This window comes from Lissotriton helveticus, chromosome 9 (genome assembly GCF_964261635.1).
Source record: "Lissotriton helveticus chromosome 9, aLisHel1.1, whole genome shotgun sequence".
Classification (NCBI taxonomy): domain Eukaryota; kingdom Metazoa; phylum Chordata; class Amphibia; order Caudata; family Salamandridae; genus Lissotriton; species Lissotriton helveticus.
The window spans coordinates 1,153,991,916-1,154,016,375 of NC_136070.1; the positions used below are offsets into that span (position 1 = coordinate 1,153,991,916).

The 24,460-nt window shown below is 43.6% G+C and overlaps 1 protein-coding gene across 3 annotated transcripts in view; it reads left to right on the forward strand.

Moving 5' to 3' along the window:
- CHDH (choline dehydrogenase) overlaps positions 1–24,460 on the forward strand; it is a 183,263-nt gene that overhangs the window by 83,706 nt on the left and 75,097 nt on the right. For all 3 annotated transcript variants that reach the window (XM_078661593.1, XM_078661592.1, XM_078661594.1), the window contains one exon: positions 9,177–9,959. In XM_078661593.1, the coding sequence (XP_078517719.1) occupies positions 9,242–9,959 (718 nt within the window). In that variant the 5' untranslated portion in view covers positions 9,177–9,241. The remainder of the gene's footprint in view (positions 1–9,176; positions 9,960–24,460) is intronic.

The following is a 24,460-nucleotide window of genomic DNA, read 5'->3' on the forward strand; positions in this document are numbered from 1 at the left end:
GATTATGATGTCCCTTTCCGCCCGCCTTTTTATGGTGAGTTAACCCGCCATGAAAAGGCAGGCAGAATAGGTCTTTAAGGGGCCCATAGCGGGCGCCCTTTACACCCTGCCCCTAAGCTGTGGGCTTTGTGCCCCCCCGACATATCCCTGCACCATGTGGCAGGCACCGCATAGTGTCTGCCACATAGTGCAGTGATCTGTCAGGTGTCCCTATTTTGCATTGCAACAGCACCCTCCGCAATGTAAAAGATAGGCATTGCAACCGTCGTGGTGGCGGTCGCCTCGTAATGCCTCTGTTGGGATCGCCGATACCCTGTCGGACGGTCCATTTGCGATATAGTGGCCGACCGCCATCCTAATGAGCCCCATAATTTTCAGTGCGATTTAAATTAGCAAGACCTAAATTTCATATAGAAACACAGTACAGTAATAGCTCATATACATACATAAAAATCCAGACAGAAAAAATAAAACCTTATTCGAAATGCATTATACTGCGTGTTCACACAGCGGCTTGCAGAAAAGAGCTGGTTTAAAAACAAGACGCATCCTCAAATGACTTGCAAAAAAAGTAATGCTTGGGAGCACCACCTAAGTTCCACGACATCACAAAAGGAATTAAAAATAATTTGGTAAATCTTTTATAAACCCACAAATGTGCATAGTCAATTGCCCAGACCCATCACAGGGGCACGTGCTGAATTCAAGGTTTCTTTGGAAGCCCACCAGAAAATAAAGTAAATATTTAATTGTATCTGCCTTGAAACAAAAAAGTAAAGAACGTTCCCAGTGCCCACAGGTGTTAAACAATGGTTGCTTGGGGGACTAACCGGGTTCAGGTGCAAATAGGCTGCAACAGTGGGCTTTAGTACTTCCAAATGCATTCTTTTGGTTCGGGCCTGGGCAAATAATAACGCTTGTGCACAGTAGTTCGCTTCTCAGGGTGGGATTGAGGAAGGCATTAGATAACCCAATCTCTTGGAATGTTGTCTTTACATAGGTTTACCACAGAATAGAGAGACGGCAGTCGTTGATAATCTCTCTCTCTCTCTCTCTCTCTCTCTCTCTCTCTCTCTCTCTCTCTCTCTTTCTCTCTTTCTCTCTTTCTCTCTTGCTCTCTTGCTCTCTTGCTCTCTTGCTCTCTTTCTCTCTTTCTCTCTCTCTCTCTCTCTCTCTCTCTTTCTCTCGCTCTTTCTCTCGCTCTTTCTCTCTCTCTTTCTCTCTCTCTCTCTCTCTCTTATATATTGAGGAAGACTGAGGAGTAAACAAGTGCCGGTACTAACTCGTTTGTGCTGACTGCAAAACTTGAAAGCTGAATGCACTTAGGGCTGCAAACCATGATATAGGCTTGGGCCAGTTGTGTTGCCTCTGGAATTTGTATCTGTGTTAGGAAGCTGGAAACTAAGATTTTAAGACCTTTCTGCAAGTTTTCACGCATCGCTCGCTTGCGGAGCGCATCCCCGTCAGTGCGAGGAAATTACCGCCGCCGCGAAGGCCCAGATCGTCGCATCCTTCGCTTGAGGGACGCACCAGACCGGTGTAGGAGGATTGCCATCGCTGTGAGTATTGTTGCAGAGCCTGTCGTCACTGGGTGAGATTGTCGCTCCGCTTGCTTGCAGACCGCATCACTTCGCTGCGAGAGTCGTCGCAGAGCCATCACATCGAGGGGCCGCGAGAGGAGCAGATCGGCGCTGAGCCGCACATAGTCGTCGCACCGGAGATCGTCGCCGCCCCGAAGATCGTCACATCGTACCTTTTGCGAGCCGCTTCCACCGAAGCCTGTGCACCGGAATCCACGCATGGTATTGCATCCCTCCCCATACAGACCGAAGTCACCACCACACGCCCCCTGCGTCCAGCGGGGTTGTCGCATCGCCTCCCCAGGGTCTCAAGAGTGACGCATCGCTTGCTTTTCAACGCTACAGCTTTCACTTGGAACTTTTGTCGCATCTAAAGGTACTGTTTTCTAAAACGTGACGCAACTGTGGATTATTTTAACGCAACCTTTAAGAACACTTTTGAAACCATATTCTTGAACTGTGTGTTGGATTTTTGTCGTTTTGGTCTTGTGTAGTTTAGATTAAATACCTTTGTTTTTCTAAACTGTTGTGGAGTCAGTTTGTGGTGTTTTCACTGTGTTACTGTGAGTGTTGGTACAAATACTTTGCACATTGCCGTCAATAAGCCTGACTTCCCGTGCCAAGTTTCCAAGGGGGTGAGCAGGGGTTATCTGAACAGTGTTTTCTTCTTACCCTGACTAGAAGCAAGCGTCCCTATTTGGACAGTGGTACCTACCTCTGCCAACTAGAGACCCCCAGTTCTAACAATGCGTAACCTATTTCATTTCAAAGAAGAAGCCGCCTTTGCTTAAGGCTGCTTGGAAAGTGAACGTGCATGGTGTGCTGAATGGTGCAGGGTAGCATGTCGTGCCTGCAGTAGGAGAAACCCATTAAAGAAAATAGTGCTTACAGACTAAATAAGACATACAGTGTAACAACAGAAGTAAAAGGGCTAGTCCTCATGGGAGCTTACAAATGAAGACAAGGCAATACTGAAGAGGGACTAACAAGCCTATTAATTAATCAGAAGCCGGCATTTATAAAGGACAATGACACAAGCCAATGAAAAATATGGGCTGAGCTTCAAGTTCATACTTTAATACAGCATGCCTCGCAGAGCAGCTAATGCTCTGCGCAGACTCGACCTAAAAACCAATCGTGAAGGATATACTACCCAGAAACGTGCAACGTCTGCATGCAAACTGACGATCACCTTCATACATTCTGATCACTGAAGCATTACACTTTCATATCTACCTAATACTAGGATAAGATCAAGCTGTTTCCTTGTGGCAGATAAGCAGATTGCTACCAAAAAAGCAACTGCATGCCCTGATACCTAATCAGTCTGCCTACCACACAACCTTTTGATCCCAACACTCTAAATTATGTTCTTTCCTTTACTAATAGACTCAAAGAACATGTCACGGGACAGTCCACAACAAATGTTGGACTGGCGCGGTAGAACATTGCCTCTCTGAAAAATAGAGGCAGTATTGACCACACCCAAATAAAATTAAGAAGCTTAGCAAACTAAAACTGTGGCCCTGGATAAAAGAGGCACTAGTCCTCTGTTACAGAAAACAGGGTATCCGGGCAAAGACCGACTACTGGGATACTAGTAACAAGAGCAAATAACAGCTACAGAGCGAGTTACCGATGTAGATCTCACAATTAAAACACTTCTTGTAAAGTTGCACTTTTTCCAAATTAAGTTAATCCTAAAACACGTTCACCAATGCAGTTATCCACATCCACCCCAAACACTACACCCACTTAACACATTCAACAACCCCCTAGGAAAGTAGAGCAACATTTTGCACAGCTTAAGTTCTACCAAGCGGGCGAACCAGTTGATCCATCTGAAATGGGTTAGATGGTGGGTCATGTTTTTTCGCAACTTCACTGCAGTGCACCCTGTAGAAAGAATCCTAAAACAGCTCTCCCTCACTCAGGTTTGGCCAGCTGGTCGAAAAGACCTATTTCTATCAGGACACAGCTGCAGGGGAAATCTGACATCTTATAAAGTCGTGCACTCTGGCTAAACCAAGCACAGTCTATCCACTGACACTCCCATAGAAAAACCTCAGTAGACAAACCCACATTCACACACACTTATGTCTGCAACTTAAAGGGCACAATTAATTTGAAGCCGCGCAGTAAATAAAACTGCTTCAGAATCTAATAGCATTGCTTGCCCTTTGCTAAAGTTCTTGTGTAGCTTGTCCCAAATGTAATTCCTTACCAAAAAATAAAGGGAAAATATCTGGCAGGAAAGTTCAGGAGGATTCCACATCATTTTTACACGACTCCCTATGGCTTTTAGGATCTAAAATACAGTGGTGAACTTACATGGCGGGGCCCTGTTCGGACAAGGCAACAGCTTGCCCAACATTTTGGTCTACCCCTTTATTCAAGAGTTTTATATAGCGCTGGCTAGACCCGGAGGTATCAGAGCGCTTTACATGAGGTTCCACAAAAATGACAATTACAAATCGGTTCCAATTTACATGAGTTGCTAGACAATTGCAAGAGACATAGAAGACAAGATAATTGAAGTGTAGAGGGGAAGTGTAAAGGGATAGGAGGGAGATACGGCAAAGAGACAAAAGGAAAGTCTGTCCAAAGTCCGGCTGGGTAGGTGACAGTCGAGGTGAAGTCCCAAAACCCATCTCCTCTATAGCTATCAGGTAGCTCCACCGGGCATTGACCAAATAGCTCGGTCTCAATGGGAAAACCAATTAAAGGAACATGGAGGGCAAAATAAATGGCGCGTAGAGGGGAGAGGGCATGGAAGGAGAGAAAGGGGGATAGGGGAAGAGACAACAGGGAGAGACAATATGAGGTCTGTCTAACGGCCGACTGGGTAGGTGACGACCAAGGAGGGAATCCACAGTCCATCTCCCCTATAGCTAAACCAGGTAGCTCCATGGGGCATTCGACAAAATAGTTCAGTCTCAATACATTGGGAGAGCAGAGAAGGAGGGACAAAAATAGAGGGAGGATGCGGGAAGAGACGACAGGAGAGAGAAGAAAGGAAGAGGAAGTTTGGCTGAAGACCGACTGGGTAGGTGACGTCCAAGGAGGGAATCCCCGACCTGTCTTCCCTATAGCCAAACCAGGTAGCTCCATCGGGCATCAGACAAAGTAGCTAGATCTCAAATGACGAGGGAAAAATTCACAGACAGGGTGGGGACTAAGGGCCAGGACAGGTGAAAGCAGAGAGTAGAGCGAGGCGATAAACCGGGTGGGAATTAGGGCCAGGACAGGTGAAGGCAGAAAGGTAGTTCGGCAGAAAGTTCCCATGGATCTGGTGCGCTATAGGATCGCGGTCCTGGTGTTGCGTCACAAGGCAAAGGACCCTGGTGCCCACCGAATCCACATCTTGCTGCAGGGACGACACCGCTCCGACCAAGCCGAACGTAGATTATCCATTGAGGATTTGATGTCCCGACTGATGTTACTGCGTAGTTCAGCTTTGTAGTCCTTGATTATGTTCAGGCGATTCGCTTTTTGAGGGTCATTGTTGCTGCGCCTGTGTCTCATCGAAGTGTAGATCGTTTTTCAGAATTCGGTAAGAAGTCCGAGACTTTGTTTAAAGACTAGCCCGTCGCCTACTTAGGCGGCATATGGATCAGCCCCCAGAGCGTTTGGGACTGCGATGGTAGATTAGCGCTAAATTCAAGGCTGCAGACCGTCGCGGCATGTGAATATGGAAGGCCTCGCGTCCGGGATATGTTGGGTCAGATGGCTGGTGCTCGGTAGTGAACGCTGTCAACGCCTGCGTACCCGCAGGCAAAGGTACTGTGGCGGTCTCTCCAGAGGGCAGAGGTGGATTATGCAGTGCGTGCAAGGAGAGGACAATATGTGATCCCCAGATGTTGATGCTCATCGAAGGGCCTTGGGAGTACAGGATCACATTGTCAGTAAAGCCTGGGAAGTAGGGGAGGTGTGTTGTGACTCCCGCACCAGAGTAGTTGAGAGAACCCGCACCCCAGAGGTTCAGAAGACACCCTCACCCGAGCCATCCATGTGGCCTCATTGTGCACTGATTCCTCTCCTCTAAACCATCCTAAACGCCTCATGGCACTACTTGGGAAGTTAAGACCGGAACTAGGAACAAACAAAGCACTTGGTATAATTCTGTTCCTTGAGAGGGTGATATGAACGGAGATCTTTAATAAAATCAGTACTCTTTCAGTTTTATTTACCCCCTTGTCTTTAATAAAGTCAGGACTCTTTCACCAACTGGCGGAGAGGATCTGGCTGAGAGGATCTGGAGTTGTATTACAAGACCGGAGGCTCATATCCTTCAAGTGTAAAGCAGATTTACTACCACCGGCTCGCGGAACCGTGTTACAGTAAAACAGGCTAAAAGTAGAAGCTCTCGACCAGCCAGAGGACTTGGGAAAGTGCTCCAGCCTGGAGCCCGATCAGAAACCTCTCCAGGCCTGAGCACCCCTGGCGAAATGAGCCCCAAACTGATATATTTCTCTACCCTCCCCCCCCCCCCCCAGGACCAGCAACCTGTGATGTGCTGGGTGCAACACTGGCTCAGGGTTTAGACATCACCTGAAAAGAACCATCCGCCTCAATTGTTGGCCTTTGGGAGCCTTTTGGAATCTAATGGGGACTTGAGGCACGAAGCTCTATTCAAAATCGGCCCATCTTAACCCAGGGTGAGATTGTCAAATTTGCCACTTAAAAGCTCACACAGGTTCTACTCGCATAACGAACTGTTACAGCTGTTCTAGTTGAAATGACACTTGTTTGGCTTAAAGATGTAACAGTAGGCCTTATCCCTTCAATGAAAACGTTGCGTGGATTTCTGCTCATGTCACCATCTGCATTATTGGGTCAATCCACTGTGATAACACTCTTGTAATGCAAGCAAGTACTTAATTCATTTGTTCTAGCTTGGTTTGTAGTATGTAAGTAAACCCAGTAGGAGTAATCCAAACACCCACCCACCCACCAAGCGGTGTACTTACAGCTTAACATCCCCCACACAACACAGCACTGATGTGCCTCCCAGTGGGCTGTTGTGTTGATTTCAGTTTGTGTTGCTTTCAGTAACACTTGTCACGAATACACACCACGCACAGACATGCACACAGCTAGCAACAACATGCCCAGACGCTGGGAAAAGGGTAAGTCACCTGCATTCGAGAGTTACATGGAATAGGTAATTACCCCATGGCTGACCTCTCAGGCACCAAAATCACACCCACAATTTACTGAACATTACACCACCAACCTACCAAATATTATCGTAGGATGACACAGATTGTTATAATATTGTCTGCCGCACAGTGTATTTATAATCAAATGTCCACTGTAGGGGCCTGTGTTTGATCCATGGTCACAGGTTCAAATCCCAGCGGGTCCACTCAGCCTTTCACCTTTCTGAGGTCGATAAAATGATTGCTATTGAGTTGGGTATCAATAAACATCTGTCATTCAGCGCCAAAATGCCAACGGGTGAATGTGCACTTTACAAATACACATTATGTTTTGTTAAATGTGTCTAAAAGGTTCCCACATGTACTCACTGACATTTTTTTCAAACCCCAGATACAGGCTGTTGACTGACCCCATGCAGGTGTTCCCCGGTTTTCGGCCGAAAGCATTAACATGCTGCTACTTGCAGTTTAACAAACAAGTTCAAGCAGGCTTAGTACTGTTGGCCAAAAGGTTTGGGCTGGGTTAAAAATCATTCTATTGAAATGCAGTCAGTTGATCTTCAAGAGCTTCAGTGTGAAGTTTGCTCAAGTTGTTTGAAATACTTATGTGGATGCTCTGCCTATGTTTTCCTTCACTTTGACTCAATGCATTATGACATTACAGTTGATAGAAAGACGACTGCAGTAGACCCAAAACAAAATCCAGCTTCTCTTGCTACATCTCTCAATGCGCCTGCATTTGGAGAATAACATTCTTTGGGATCATCTTTAACCACCATCCAAAATAAACACATTCCATAGACCTCCATTTGCCCACCTTTCCACCAAACCTCTGCCACCCTCTGATACATTTTCAGAGACTTGGCAATTGCCACCTTGTGCATCATCACTCTTTCCTTTACAGGCTTCCTCTCAAGAAGGGGTCTGAACTGGTCTTCTGCGCAGTGTATTTGGAATCTTTCTTGTCTTTCAATATATCAGTTTCTTTTTCTTGGATCTTGTAGATGTAAAAATCTGTGTATCCTCACTATCTTGTGAAGGGCGACCTCATGGGTGGGGGGCGGCTTATGAGGGTCGATTGGATTGGGGGTATGGGTACAGAGCAGAGAAGCAGAAGGTTTCACTCCTGTTATGATTCTTGTCTTGGAAAGGTTCACGATTGATTTGTGCTGTACTGTCCGTCTAATGCTAAACTACAGTTTAACACCTGGTTGTAGTAAAACCGTTCTGCACTGAGCACACCCAAAGGATGCTACTAAGGTTGATGGCAACGTCCTCGGAAGGCATTCTACTGCATGCCCCCAAAAACCTACATATGAAGATTTTGTTTTTTAAGCTTTGTCCAGCTTGCACTCTCTTTAATGTGTTCAATTTTAGAGATGTACCATTACCCACTTTGTGACCTAAAATTCCTTCCAATGCAGGTGCACTAAGAAGAATAGTTTAACCTTCCGCTGCGATAGCTTGTATGAGTGACCATGCAACTATCAGGCAGCCAGCCTCTCTTCTGATTCTGGGATGATCCCAGCATTCCTAACCCGATAGTTAAGGATGTTGGAGCAGATGCCTCAACTCATGTTTCAGTTGAGGTGAACAGTCTCTTAAATTAAGAAGTTTGTCCTCCACGTAGTGCGTGTAGTGTCTGGATTTCTCACCTCTTTTCCATAATTCTGACACAGAGATGTTACACACATGCTTTTCTTTGTTTCTCATTACCATTGTCTTGCAGTTGGTTATTACCAGTCACGATGTTGTCCTACCTCCCACCATCAGATGTGTTACAGGCATGCTTTTTTTTGTCTCTCATTACCATTGTCTTGAAGTTGGTTATTACTAGTTACAGTGTTGTCCTACCTCCCACCATCTCATTGTTTATGCCATATTTCCAACCTGTTGAATTTGAAATCGTAATCCATTCCTCTTATTACCACTTTCCTGCCCTCCTGCAACACACACATTTTGGGTCTGCACTTTGAGTCTGTTTTGACTGTGCCTACTGAGACCAATAATATTATATCCCATAACTGAGGCATCTTTTGCTCTGTCACCTTCTCGCCATTCATTGCGATTTGCTACTTAATGTGTTGTGCTGTAAATGTGTCATTTATGTGTATTAGAGGCTGTTTAGTTATGTGTTGTGCTGTTTATCTTCACAGATTCTCTCTCTCACTTTCTTAGACTCGATGTGAAGTTCTTTAATAAATACAAAAAATGCTGGAACTTGAGTCTGTGGTCTCAACCGCTTCTCATATTTAGCCTGGTCTAACCGTTATTTGTAAACCGTTTACTTACATCTAAAGGCTTACCAGAGCTTTGTAATCATTATTACCACTTATGTTATTTTTGTTTGAATAGTGATGCATACACCATTAGAGAAAGACACTTTTCTGGCATCTTGTTGTTTCTAGTCTAATTGGGATTTTTCATGTTTTAGGTAACTGCTCGGTCAAGGATTGGGGCTGAGAGCGGTGGAAGACCAAAAGATAGGCATCATTGAAGATGTTGCATTTATGCACAGCAGTTCACAAATGCTGTACTCGCGTGGTCAGCAGATTCCATCGAATAAAGCACAGTGGTCACACGTTCCAGAGGTTCAGTGCCTATGCAACGCAAAGCTCTGAAAATAGAGACTCTTACACATACGTCATCGTTGGAGCCGGCTCTGCTGGCTGTGTTTTAACAAACCGTCTATCCGAAGACCCAGATAATTCAATCCTTCTTTTGGAAGCAGGACCTAAAGACACTTTTCTAGGTAGCAAACGATTATTGTGGAAAATTCATATGCCAGCAGCCTTAGTGTATAATCTCTGTGATGACAGATACAATTGGTATTACCAGACAACACCACAGAAACATATGGATAACCGAGTTATGTACTGGCCCAGAGGACGAGTATGGGGTGGCTCCTCTTCCCTCAATGCCATGGTATATATACGCGGACATGCTGAGGACTACAATCGATGGGAACGGGAAGGTGCCATTGGATGGGACTATGACCATTGTTTACCTTATTTTAAGAAGGCACAAACTCATGAGCTGGGCCCCAACTTATACAGAGGTGGAAGTGGACCCTTACACGTCACACGAGGAAAAACAAATCATCCACTTCATCGTGCTTTTATTGAGGCTGGTCAGCAAGCGGGATATCCTTTTACTGATGACATGAATGGATTTCAGCAAGAGGGATTTGGATGGATGGATATGACTATACACCAAGGTAAACCCAAAATTATTCACTTTTACTAACTGTATGTGGTTACAGCAACTTATTTCAGGAAAGTTCAACCAGAAGCATGCATCTATCAAGCCGTATATATGAGCCACACTACATAGCATGAGTATTGGTAGAAGTCCTTTTAATTCTGATTTACAGTGGACAAATTAATCAAGTTCCCTCATTTTTAGCTAATTAAACTAACTGAATTCCCCTCATTCTAACAGGAACATAGATGTTTGTGGTCCCCACGCCTTTAGACTCTGTGAAGTAAGAAAATAGATAATCTAAATTTGTTTATTTATTTATTCAGAGTTTTATATAGCGAGAACAAGATCTTTGCAGATATCAGAGCGCTTCACAGAAACAGGGGTGAGGGCAACAAGAGGGTGACTAAACATAATATTGGGTACAGTATAATATTCAATAGCATGATCGGATATCAGTCATGTGCTGATAAAATACCAATAAACAATCAGGTAAACGATAATATAAGACGGTGCAGAGTCTTTGATCCAACTACAATAGAGATCAGGAGAGCTTAGGCTATAAGGATGGCTTATACCACTTTCTAAGAGTTACAGAGAAACAAGGGGTAGGGACATCAAGTTTCGGCAAACTAACGTGTACAATATAGTAATAGGTAGTGAGTGAGTAGCATAATAGGATCGCAATCAAGTAAGAATATGATATCATTAGCCATTAGACAGTCAGGTAGCCAGTGATACAAAAGCGGTGCAAAGTGTTTTTCCAAAGTACCCCCTACAGCTGAAGACCCTTGTGCATTGCCCGGCTTACGGAAGTAGGATACTCCTTGGTGGGTCTGGTCTTATTAAACAGAATATAAACTGCTTTCAATTTAGAATGACGTTATTGGATGCCAAAAATGTGAACTATTATATATGAGAGTACATATCACATCATGAAAGGGAGCCTGCTACCAAAGATACTAATCTTGTGATGCCCCTCACTCTCATGTGTTAGGAAACCTTTAGGTTTTAAAAAGAACCCTCACCCACTAACACTAGTTAGTGGCATGCTTCATCATAGGATTACCACCTGAGAAGGCTAGCTCAACTGGCTGTTGTCCGACGCTTTTCTCTGAGTCACTATTCCTGCACATTTTCCAGTAGTTTTCCTACATCCTCTCTCCCATCACTTTCTTCACTAACTTCCCATAACTTTTTCTCTGTTACTGTCTCCTAGTCACTAAAAAAAAACTTCTGCCGTCGACACTCAATCCTTCCCTTCCACACTTTCTGTACCTACTACATTCTCTGTGTCTTTGCCATTTTTCCCTCCCTCGTTCTCCATTCTTTAGTTGCTGGGCCTATTCATAGAGTCTGTAAGGAAGTCACCTGTCTAGTTCAGTTCTATAATTCAGCTTGCTTTTATGCTTGAAGCTAACAAAGGTATGCATTTCCATAAACCTAGGTGCCATGTGGTACCATGCAAGGCCTAATACCAGATTGCTGCTAGACTTACAGGTCGAGTGTGTTCATTTATGAAAATGATTGCCTATTTAATTGGCACCATGAAATGCACATAGTGTTTTGGTTGAGTCATTCATATGTAAGAGACTTGAATAGGTGTCCTAACTCTATCACCCTTTCAGATGCAAGAGTAATATTTTACTGATCTGAACCCAGCCCTGCCAGTTTCTCTGAAGTTACTGACCATGGCCAGAACCAATTGTTTTTCGGTGACTGGTCTACCATGAGATTTGATCTGACCTAGCCTTACCAGCTTTCTAGAGGCAAATTCATTGCATGATTAATCCTTGTCAAGTACTACTGGCCTTTCATAGGTGACCATGGTTGTTGACTGTCAGACCTGCCAGCAGTATTGCACCCCACCTCCGAGGCGGACGACTAGGCTCCAAGCATTTCCTAGTGGTTTGCCAGCATCCTGGTATGTTCTATCACTTTTCAGTGGAGTCATCTGCGGATCCACTGCTGGTCATAAAAGCTCTCACTTTGCTTGTTGGGCAGTTGGTAAGCCTGAACTTGTGCATCTAGGTCTCAGGTCGGGCTGGTGGCTAATCTCTAGTGTTCACTGGGTGAATGGTGGCTTGTACCAAATGTGCAGCCATTTAAAAACACCACAATGATAGATTAATATCCTGAGAGGCATAACATGGGCGCCTTTTTAAAATATTTTTTTAAACATTATTGGTCTTCAGTTTTTCTTCTCCCCAATCAATACAGTGATAAGTTTAAGCACAGAATTAAGTTCTAGGCAAAATACTGTTAAAGGTTAGAATGCTTTTTTTTCATGTGTCTTTTGTGGGTTCGGATGGCACATTCTGTGAATAGCAATCCCCACCCTGAAGCAGCCCTGGATGTGTGCTAATATCAGTCCCTGATTTTGAGACATATCACACCACACCTCAGTTGCAATTTGCAGTTTGTGGGCCAGCTGGGATACTATGGGATAAGGTTGTAAAGCTGATAGGAATGTTGATGTAGGGGGAAATTTAGAAGCTTCCAGCCCTGCCAGACAAACGATTTCCACTCTGTTTTTGGCTGTGGAAGAGAAAAAACGTGAAGACGCGCTGCGCAGCCCACTGCCAAAGAATAATATGGGAGAAGTCACTACCTTATCAGAGGGGCTGCAGAAAGACAATATTCAGAGTCAAGCTTCAGTTGTGATGCCACAAGAGGGTAACTTATTAACGGAAAATGTGTCTCGAGATGAAAACACTTTACAGGGGGACTATGTTGAGGTTAATGATATCACTAATAGTCCCTTAGAGGAGCGAGTTATAGAATCTAATGCGCCAGAAAAAACTACGAACGAAAGGGTAAAAGTGGTGGCATCCAACGAGGCCAATTCTTTGGACTTCTACTCAGTTTCAGAAAATTCAACCTCTTCCTGTGAGCACTTAGCAGTGCAGTACTCCAAACAACTTTGCATGGAGGAAGTAGAGAGCGAGGTTGATGAAGAAGAAATTGATGATTTCTCAGAGGAGAGCCCTATAACTGTGAGAGGGGACGCATCCACGATAGAGGGGGCTGCAGGAGGGGTTCAAGAAGGCCCAAGTGGCGATATTACCTTAGATATGATACATCAAACGATCTTGACCCACATGGACAAAACTGAACAAGAAAGTTTAAAAATACAAAATTCCTGCCGGAAGCTCCAGAACTCTATTCGTAGATTAGCAAAGTCACAGGCGGACTTCGGGGAAAGATTCACGGAGGTCGAAACGAGGATATCCAATATTGAGGATGAATTGCAAAAACAGAAAACTACCACAGAAACATTGAGTGCTAACAAAGAGGATATGCTATGGAAAATGGCTGATTATGAAAATCGGGCACGGCGCAACAATTTAAGACTGATGCAAATTCCCGAGGGAAAAGAAGGACAAGATCCTCGTAAATTCATAGTCGAATTATTTCAAAAAGCATTTCCGGACTTGAACAAATGGGACTGGGACCGAGAGATTGAGCGAGCCCATAGATATCCTTTTAATATTCAACTAAGATCAGGACAGAATGTTACTAAACCGAGACCTTTTTTAGTTGCATTTAACAACTTCCGTGCTAGAGAAGAAGTATATACCCACACACGTCCAAACAGTAAAGGTCAGGGCGATGGGTTTACTTTTTTTGCAACGTCGGACTACAGTAAATTTACTATGGACACTCGCTGGCAGCTTCGACAATTAGTGAGCCAATACCAAGCAAAGGGAGCCCAAGCTTATATTATGAATCCGGCCAAGCTCAAAGTGATACACAAGGAGAATACCCGTTTCTTTACAAGTGTCTCTGCGGCAAAGGAATATCTACAGAACATCTAGGACACATAATTATAAACTGACCATTAAGGAACGTTCTAAACTGGTATTAAGCTGGCAATAATCTGTTAATGAATGGACAGAGTATTTTGTATGAAATCAAAATCCCAATACAGAATGCCGTAAATCCTTTTTTTTTTTTTTTTTAAAGATAAGGAACTGTTTTACAGTTTAATATGCTAGGAATATTGTATAATTTAACTGTTTCAAAGCTTTGGGGTTAGGTTTGAAAAAAAAAGGAAAATAAAAAGGAAAAAACCCCAAAATAAAACAGAAAAAAAACTGTGGGGTACAGGGGGGGTGGGTGGCTCACTCCATCACCAGGACCAGGAGTCCGAAAGCCTCGGTGGGGGAGGGGGGAGAGGGGGGTCTGGAGGGTATTGGTGGAGGGGGGCATTGGGGTTAAAGGGGGAAAAATTCACGTTGGAGTCAGATGATTACATGGAGAAGATGAAGAAACTTAGCTGTAACAAGAGATTTCTGGAAAATGGTAGGTGGGGAAGCAGGATAGGGATGGGGTGTACTACAGCAATTGTTGACCTTGTAGATAGTATAGAGGGTAGTAAATCACTCTAATGGGTAGCAATATCAAAATATGTTCTTTTAATGTCTCTGGACTCAACAATATAAATAAAAGGAAAAGGATTGCATCTGAAATTCGTTTTCTGAAACCAGATATCCTGTGTCTACAGGAGACTCATCTCCCCTGGGAGAAAAGGGGGTTAGCTACTGAGCTAGGATATATCGTTTTAGTGGCGTCTAAACAAACGGGATTGACAAGAGGGGTTATGATGATGATATAACCGAATCTCGGTTCACTTGTACGTAGTTTATCTGATAAATGGGGTAGATGGGTGATAGCAACATTAAACTTAGGAGGTACATTGATCACGATATGTTCTATATATGGATGAGGAGGAAGTATTTAAATACTTGAACTCTGAGTTGGCTAACTGGGGCTCTCCCTTAGTGGTATGTGGTGACTTAAACATTAATTTAGCAGGGGGAGAATTAGAGGCGGGCCCTGAGAAATATAAAGGGCGCAAACCCAGGGTATTTAAAGCATTATATAACTTAGTTAAAGATCACGCGCTGGTCGATATCTGGAGTAAAAATTATCCAACATCACCCGGGTATACTTACTATTCCTCACCACATAGAAAGTTTGTCCGTCTCGATTATTTCTTCACTTCAGTTAGTATTCAATCATTCACCAAGATTCAACCATACCCCAGGGTAACATCAGATCATTCCCCATTAATAATTAAGATCTTAAAAACGGGGGAAATACGACCAAATTGGAACTTCTCGTTTGATAGAAAACTATGCTTGGATGCACAATATAGAGAACACATCAATAAATGGATAGCAGAGTTTTTACAGAATAATATCGGTTCTGCAAAAATTGAAATAATATGGGATACTTGGAAAGCAGGTTTTAGAGGAGAGGCGGTAAGCTTCGGACTTTATAATCAAAATTTACAAAAGGGGAAGATGTTGGAAATGTATGATCAACTGAGTAAAGCGGAAGAAAACTTGATAAAAGAAATAGAGAAGAGAGACAATATGATAAAAATTCAGGAATGTGAAGGGATTATAGCTAAATGTCGCGCCAATATCACAGGAGTTTAGTGTGAGGCAATAGCTAAGAAATACTTAACATATAGAAGACATATTCATGAATATGGAGAATCTATAGGAAGGGCATTGGCTTTAAAATTAAAAATGAAGGATTCCGCCTGTCAAATTAGGAAAATGCAAGATAAAAATGCGATAATAATTGAAAATCCAGAGAAAATTTTGGAAATACTATACCAATTCTATACTGAACTATATACAAGTCAATCTAACCCCTCTTCTGAAACTTTTTTGCAGGAGGCTATAGTTAATAAATTAACTGATGTCGAGAAAGAATTTTTAGACCAACCTTTCTCGATGGAGGAATTGGAAAGAGCGGTAAAAAATATTCAGAATGGGAAAGCTGCTGGACCTGATTATATTCCAGGGGAAGTATATAAATGTTTTTTTGAACCCTTAAAACACTTTATGTTGGAGATTTTTAGAAAGGCACAATTAGGGAGAGCTCCAAAGTCTTGGGAGGATGCTTTAATTGTAATATTTCCCAAAAAAGGGAAACCACCGGACCAGCCAGCCTCGTATAGACCTATATCGCTGCTAAACTGTGACAGCAAAATCTATTCAAAGATGTTAGCAAACCGAATTTCTAAGGTTATAACACCACTAGTATCATTGAGCCAGCATGGTTTTATACCTAATAGAGGGACTATATCGCACATTAATAAAGTGATAACTTTGATAGACATTGCAGAAACTGAGAAAAGAGACCTAGCGTTGATACTATTAGACGCTGAGAAAGCGTTTGACCGAGTAGAGTGGTCATACTTATGGGCAGTGATGCAAAGAATGGGATTTGGCAAACACTTTTTAAAAGCAATAAAAATACTATATCATTCACCTAACGCAAGAGTTGTAGCTAATGGTAGAAAATCGGAAAACATAAACATTACAAGAGGTACTCGTCAGGGGTGCCCTTGCTCCCCACTTCTTTTTGCGTTATTTATTAATCCATTCTTACTAAAACTATCACAATCACTATATATTAAACCTTTTATAGTTTCATCTATACCCCACTCAGTATTCGCATATGCAGATGACATCGCCATTATCACAACAGACCCAAGACTCGCTGTGATAGAGATTGAACGCTTGGCAGTGGATTTCGGAAAAAGCTCCGGGTATAAATTAAATGCTGTGAAAACACAGGTGCTCTGTTCGGATTCTGTCCAGTTTAACGACCATAGGGTCACCCATGAAGTGACATACTTAGGTATAATAATAAAATCCCACACACAAGAGATAGTTAAAGTCAACTGGGATAAAACAATGTTACAAATTAAGCAATCTTTAGACAGGTGGGAGAGACTCCAACTATCTATTATAGGGAGAGGTAACATCATTAAAATGAACGTATTAGCAAAGATTTTATATCTTTATCGCTGTATTCCTTTAGAGATACCCTTAAGCCACATATACAAATTACAAAGTCTATGTACAAAATTCTTTTGGGCACCTGGTAAAACAAGACGAGCAATAAAATGGCTAACCTTGCCTATAGAGAGAGGAGGGCGTGGGATTCCTGACTTTGTGTTCTATTATTATGTCTGCTTTTTACAGAGAATTGAGGATCCGGCAGAATCCCCATCGATATTTTATTTACTACTAGGGTAACACGCGAAGGGATGTTTGTTAAAAGAACTGGAGGGGCATTACTACAAACATACTCGATTCAAGGTGCTTATATCTGGATTTAAAGTGTGGAGAAGGGTTGCTAGGATACTGAAGATAGAAAGAATCATATATTATACTCCCTTTTCTGCGGATAAATTACTACCATCAATATTTTGGGATAATGTCATAAAGGAATGGGGCAGGAAAGGTATAAGTAAAATTGGAGATTTATATGATACTGATGGAAATTTTAATTCTTTCTCTAATATATCCAGCAAATTCCATACACCTCAGTCATCGTTTTTTAAATATCTCCAAATCAGAGATTTCTGTTTAAAGAAGCTAAACAGACTCAGCCCCAATAAGTTAATAGAGGCTGTTCAATAAAAAAAAAAAGGTTGGTACGCTTTATCGATTGTTGATGAATTACAAGCCTGACGATTTGAATAAAAATAATGTTTATTGGCAGAATCAACTAGAGGAAACTGATTTAAATATTGTGGAATATATCATGATGGCGAAGGATATATGTTTGTCTGCTAATTTGAAAGCTCAGGTATACAAGACAATATTCAGATTATATAATACTCCTAAACGCATGGCATCATGGGGGCCTAAGTATGATGGAAAATGTTTTCGATGTGGGGGGGAAGATGCAGATGACATTCATGTTTTTTATAACTGTTCGAAATTATCACCCTTCATATCAAAGGTGGAAAAATGTATATCTATGGTCATCCACTATCCACTTAAAATATCCCCAGCACTTATGGTAATGGGGGGAGGAAAAATTGTCAACGATAACCAGAATCTATGTAAATATAAGAACTTTTTGTTTATGGCTATGTCAATCGCTAGATTATGTATAGCCACAGAATGGTTACAATCTAAAGCACCATCGTTTGAATTTTGGAGTAGGAAAATGTTTAATATATACGAGCTAGAATGGAATTTGTATGCTTTGAAGGGAATTAGGAAAAAACGAATAGGTATATCGACTTGGGGTATACTTAAAGAGTATCTAGATGAATAATCGCCTTTTCTCTCTCTTTCTTGTCACTTTTGTGTATTATCAGCAACCCATTTTTACCCACCTACCTGCTACAATCATATATTAATGTAAAAGATTGTTTAGTAAATCTTTTTTCAAAGCTTTGAATGTATTATCTGTATTGTCATATGACCCAACGATGATAATAAATAAATAAAAAAAATTAAAAAAAAGAATGTTGATGTCCCTGAATGCTTTGTTTATTATTCTCTTGCTGATTTCATAGGTGAAATTTCTGCCCCAGCATGAAAAGGCTTTGCATTGATTATGACCCAATAGTATGGATTATAAACGTATGTAGGTCCTCAGGCTGCCTTCTTTGAGGACATAGCAAACACAACAAGATGGTGGCTGGAGTGCTAAAGCTTTTAAACCACACACCCCTAGTCAAGAGATATAGATTTTAATCCATCGTTGTTATGCTCATTATGCCAGCCCAGTTTGGACTCCGCAATATTGAAATAATTTTTGACCCTGCTCCTCATGGGAACAGCCCAGCCTGAACTCCTAGACCAGGTCCTCTTTGGACCGTAAACAAGCATCCTGGGACCGGTTTTAGGGTATCGCCCCACATCAGCCAGGCTAGCTTGAATCCAGTGGCACAGCGTGCAAGGGACCCATGTCTGGCCATTAAGGGCGAGCCTGGCCTGGCAGTTTGGGCGGGACTGTTCGCACCCCGTCGATATATGAATCTGGCAGGAGTGGTGCTTCCCAATGGTCCACTCACCTCAAGCATCCGCGAGTTGAGCGTCCCCTTGAAACCTTCCACTACCCCTGGTTGACAGAAGAATGCTTGAGCCGGGTGGCTGGGGACGATGCTGTGGCCATTCATGGGGCCGTACCGCTGTAGGCCTATGGTCTCGCAGTGCAAAGCTGGAGCCAACGAGCAGGAGTGGCGGCTTGTCGCCGGTGCCCTGATCGGAGTGTCTTTGGAGAGACCCAGAAGAGCCAGAGCAAGCGTGGTCCTGCTGCGGTGAGTACCGTGTTGTGAGCTCGTTGAGAGACCCGAGGACAGAGTCGATTTGGCAGGACCCGTGAAGGGGGCAGGCCCATACTGAGGACGCCCGGTGTCTGGGAGACGCTGTTGGGGGTGCCGGCCCAGGGGGGCTTGCTCCAGGGCATGGCCCTGTAAAAATGCAGTCGGCTTGGAGACGTCACGGGAATAGTAGCACCGCAGATGGGTACCAGATAGCTGACGGTCCCACCTGGATGGCAGCGATATCCCCTTGTGCCTGTCCGGGAGCGGAGGAGTGTCACTGGCTGGGATCCGTGCCTCACAGCCTGCGGCTACGATTCTTCAGCCTTGGGCCCAGCGGGGCCCGGTGGCATGCTCTCCCTCATCCTTTATTGCCCAGTAAGAAGAGCCGAAGAACCGCATTGCCACAGGGAGCAGCATATACATCCGTTGGGCCAGTTGCGCATGGGGTTGCAGCCTCCTGCCTCTGAATGAGAAACTGTCAGACAGCCCTCTAATGTGAAATTGTGGGGGAAGCCACGCAACTTGAGTGCCTGCTGGAACTCTGGTCGAGGGCACTACAAGCAGGCTTTTCCTTGATAGGCTGACTGTGAGAGCCAACGGGTTGCGGACCTCCCCAGTAGCAATGGCGGCAAACAGAGCAAAGACCTCCGCTCCCCCTCCCTTTGAGACATGCTTCAAAAGCCGCATCCCCCGTGCCCATCGAGGGGAGCCCCCCTCCCGACGCAGCCTCCTGTTCCCCAGGCTCCAGTAACTGTAGAGTTTAAAGGAAAACAAGGGTCCTTAGTATATCTAAGATCAAATGCAAAGGTAAAACGTAGGCCCCAATGGGAACTATATTTATCCACTGTCCAGCCGGACAGGGTATTTTATTTTTCAGATGAAAACAAACATAGGAATGTTAGTAAGGCACAGTCCTGTACCATACTGGGGACACAAAAGGAAGGGATTTTCAGGCAAGGGAGAGCATTATTGGCCACTTGTAGATCAGTGTTAACTTTAAGTAATGCCAAAAAGTGCTAGACACAACAAAATTCACACATAATAGTCAGGTTGTGAAAACACTTATAAAAAGTCGACATTTCGATCCCTTATGCTCTAATATGTGGGATCATCATCAGGACTGACAATTAAACATTTGCCTGCCTGGCTTGATCATTTTTCAACCGCCTGTTGGGGAGGAAGAGGGAAGAAATAGAGGGGGAAAGAACAGCAGGTCGCTGAATTATACTCTGAGAATCATTGCCGCAGCCAGCGTTTGCGTATATTACATAAAACATTTTATTCGGAACCGACTTAACATGTACTATATATTGTGGGCTGTGCTGTCAGCGGAAATTCATCACAGGTGCCGCGGTGTGTCGTGACAACGGGTTGAGTTTAAGTTTCATGCACAATTAACATTCATGGAGGTCAATGTTTACGAGCATTTTTTGAAAAGAACTTTGAGCTTATAGCATATCAACCTTCAAAGTGCACACATCCGTGCTCAATCATTCGGTGCTCTAGTGCGTATCGATTAGTCTAGTTCTGAAGAACCGGGTTATTTAAGACCCAGCGGCGCCAGGGGCACACCCAAAGTCTTCGGGTTCACCTGTCTTAGAGTACGGGAGACACGGGACTCTTCGTGGTGACGTCAAAGATCGAATTTATTGACTGCAGCCAGTAACAGAAGTCCTAGAAATCATCACGGTATGAGTTCTCAAGAGACTGCTCAATTTTACAAAGCAAGTCATCCCTTTTTATGCCAAAAATCACATTCCAGACCAATACCTTACTTTTACGAACTATCCAATCACATGTATCCACACCAGAGGTATCGCATGGCGGTAAAACCCACTTTTCAATTACCCGGCCCATGATCAATCATCGGACAAACCCAACATTCTGCTTTAGACAGGTCGAACGAACCCATAGTAAAAAGGACCACAACCCATATCATAAATAAGCCATAAAGGAAGAAACAGAAACAGGTGGGAGAAGGATAAGACATATTTGTGTGTAGTAAAACTTTTACGATGTCCTGTGCTTTGATCCTCAACCTTGATCAGCTACTGGGAAAGGAACTGGCCTAACAAGGTCGGCTTCAGGCAACAGGGTCAGTTCACTCAGGTCATTCAGGAGTCAGCTAAAGTGTACGTGTACTAAAGACTCGTTCGGCCGTAGTCATCGACCTATGTGAGGGCAACCACAAAATGGCTGCCATGCACAAAATGGAAACCAAAGTTCGGAACGAAATCTTCAAATATACTGCGAATCCTTGTGTGTAACGTAGCAAAATCATTCGTACTTGCCGAACTCATCGGTTACGGTTCCTCGTTACCCAAATCGTAACGGAACCATGACATTTGAAACATGGGTTCAGAATTCAAACAACCTCAGACCTCCTTTTGCCCTTACATAGGCAATTACTCAGTCTATATCGGAGTCAATGTCAATTCTCATCAGATCACCAAGGTGCTGTTGAAGCATTATCTTGTTCCTCTGTGTATCTCTCGAGGCAGGCGATCCCCTGACACACCTAGTAGCACAAAGGCCACATATGGCAGGACCGCACTGTATGCAAAGACAACACGAGAAAAGAATTGCTAAAGCCACACCAATGACCATCAGAATCTTCCATCCCCAAGTGGATATCAGTCCCCAAAACCATCCAGTTAACGACCAATCTCCTTTGTCCACATGTATAGACTCGGAGATCTTATGTAACTTAGAAACGGCCTCGTAAACTGTCGGAGCATTATCTGGGATAAAAACGCAGCAACTCGATTGGATCACTTTACATACTCCACCTCGATCTGCGAGTATGACGTCTAGAACCATACGATTCTGTAACGTCATAAGGCGATCCGCTTGAAGCTCAGCTGTCAGATTACTAAGGGCACCGGCAGTTTCGTTTATGGTGGATTCAACCACTCTCGTCAATTGCCGTAAGGCTCTACTGTTAGCCATAGGTCCCCAAAACGGTAAGAAACCCTTAAAGAAGTCTCCCACTTCCTGTCCAGCGGTATCTTCCCGATCGAAGACACCTCTAACAACTCTCGTCTTGTGGTAATCTGCAGCAGCAGTATACGTAGGAGGCAACAAGTATCCAACATAACACGTTCCCGAAACATCAGGGGGCAACCATGTATATGCTCTGTTGTAACAAACAAAATACGTGCCTTTAGCTGCCAAAAACGGCGTGGAAGATTGAGACGAAAAAACGTACGTCTGAGTACAAACACTCTGACGTAGCTGAGCTTTCGGATTATTGCCATTACCTTGCAGACATAATTGACCTCGGTGGGGTACGACCCAAATCGGAGGTGACTTCTTTCGTTTCTGCTTTTCACTCAGACTAATACTGTATCTAGTTGCATTCCAACCGACATATGCCATTAGCTCATCTCTGGGAATAGTTCTATAAGTGTCAATCTCTCTACTCATATTCAGAACTCCTTTCACCAAAGCTTGATTACTCGTGTTTTTCTCTTACAGAACGCGGAGGATAAACCTTAAGGGCATAAAGGAACATAGTCTGAAAAGCCCACAAAGAACCATTCTGACTAAACGGTAAAATCAAATAGGGAACACCTCTATCGTAGTATGCGGCATAAGACCACACACCCAGCAATTAGTGATGTTCACCACCAACTGATGTTGATGCACTAACTGTATGAACGAGTTGTTTACAAATTCTGACCTTCTAATCTGTTTGTGTTCAGGTAAGACATGAAAGGAGTGCAAAGAAGTAGCAGTAGAAAAAGACATAGGTTCGAAGGTGGGTGCAGAAGTCAATTGGGTAGCGAAAACAATCCCACCCACCAATGCTAACGTCATGCTTAAAAACATCAGAACACATGTAATCAAGAAACATTTGCTATACATTAATTTACACAGTTTCATTTTAAAATTCATTTTCACAGCAGCTCTCTCTGTCCCAGGAAACTCCATCCTCTAACCGTGCTGTTCGCGGCAGTTGGTTTTCTTCTGCTAAGGAATGCGTCTGTCAGTCCAGGGAACGCCCTGAGACCAACCAGAACCGTCGACCTTGTGTCTACACGGCCTGCAATCCCAAGTCTTTATACCGCGATCCTACAGCTGAGCTCGGATGGCAGCTCGAAAAAGGAAAAATAGGCCAAAACAGTTTCTTGGGTGAGAGAGTGCAGTTCTCCAAAAGCAAAAGAAAAAATTATACTTTAATTTGTTTATCGTTTCTCGGTCGGAAATTATAACGGCCTTTACCAGGCACTGTGTGATCTGTAAATAAGAGTTCAGGCTCAGTGGTGTCCAATCTCAAATGTGGAGGTACAGCTGCTTGCAGAATGTCGTCGTCCTCTCGTTCAGAATTTGTCCATACTAGATGTGCATCGCTAAACAACATGAACTTCGGCACTCGTTCCGTCTCTGAATCACCAATACCATCACGGACCCACTGGTCGTACGGCAGAGGTAAAGGCGCCCTCTTACAATGTACCCCGTGGATCCAATTTCGCTTCCCGAAGACCTTCACCGAAGTTCTCGTTGACAGAAGCACTTGGTGGGGGCCGGTCCAGTGGGGCTGCTCGTTTTTGGTCCGCTGAAAATTCTTCACCAGGACCCAGTCACTGGGATTGATGGTGTGACCTGGATCCACAGATGCTGGTGGCAAGTTATCATGAACCTGTTGATGCAAGACACGCAATTTAGCCGTCAAATCATACAAATAGTCCACCAACACCGGATATTCGATGTCACTAAACTTCACTGGCCTCGGCACTCCCCACACATTCGCCGGACGGCCAAAAACGATTTCATATGGACTAAGGCCAATCCGGGAATGTACTGTAGTTCTAGTTGACAAAAGTGCCAACGGCAAAGCATCTGGCCATTGAAGACCAGAACTCGCCTGAATTTTGGCTAACTTTAACTTCAAAGTGCCATTGTAACATTCCACTAGTCCAGCTGATTGGGGATGATTTGCGGCATGAAACTTCTGTCGTATTCCCAAACCCTCACATACTTTTTTCATAATCTTCCCGACGAACTCACTTCCATTATCGCTCCATACCATCCTTGGCAATCCAAATCTAGGGAAATATTCTTTGAGCAGGACTCTAGCTGTGGACAAGGCCGTATTGTCTTTTAGGGGGTATGCCTCTACCCATCTAGAAAAGGTACAAACAACTACAAGGACGTATTTCAGGTTGTTACACCTTTCCATGTGGATAAAATCCAATTGCAGAACCTCGAACGGATACGTCGGAGGCGCAAAGTGACCAGCTGGAGTTGGAGTTCCCTTGCCAGGATTATACATCAGACACACCATACAATTATTGACCACATTCTCAGCACATTTGGGAATTCCAGTATTCTGCCATACTGGAGCCAACAACTTACAAATTCCTTTCACACTATTGTGGGACAAACCATGTGCCATCGTGACCACCGCAAGCACATATGCA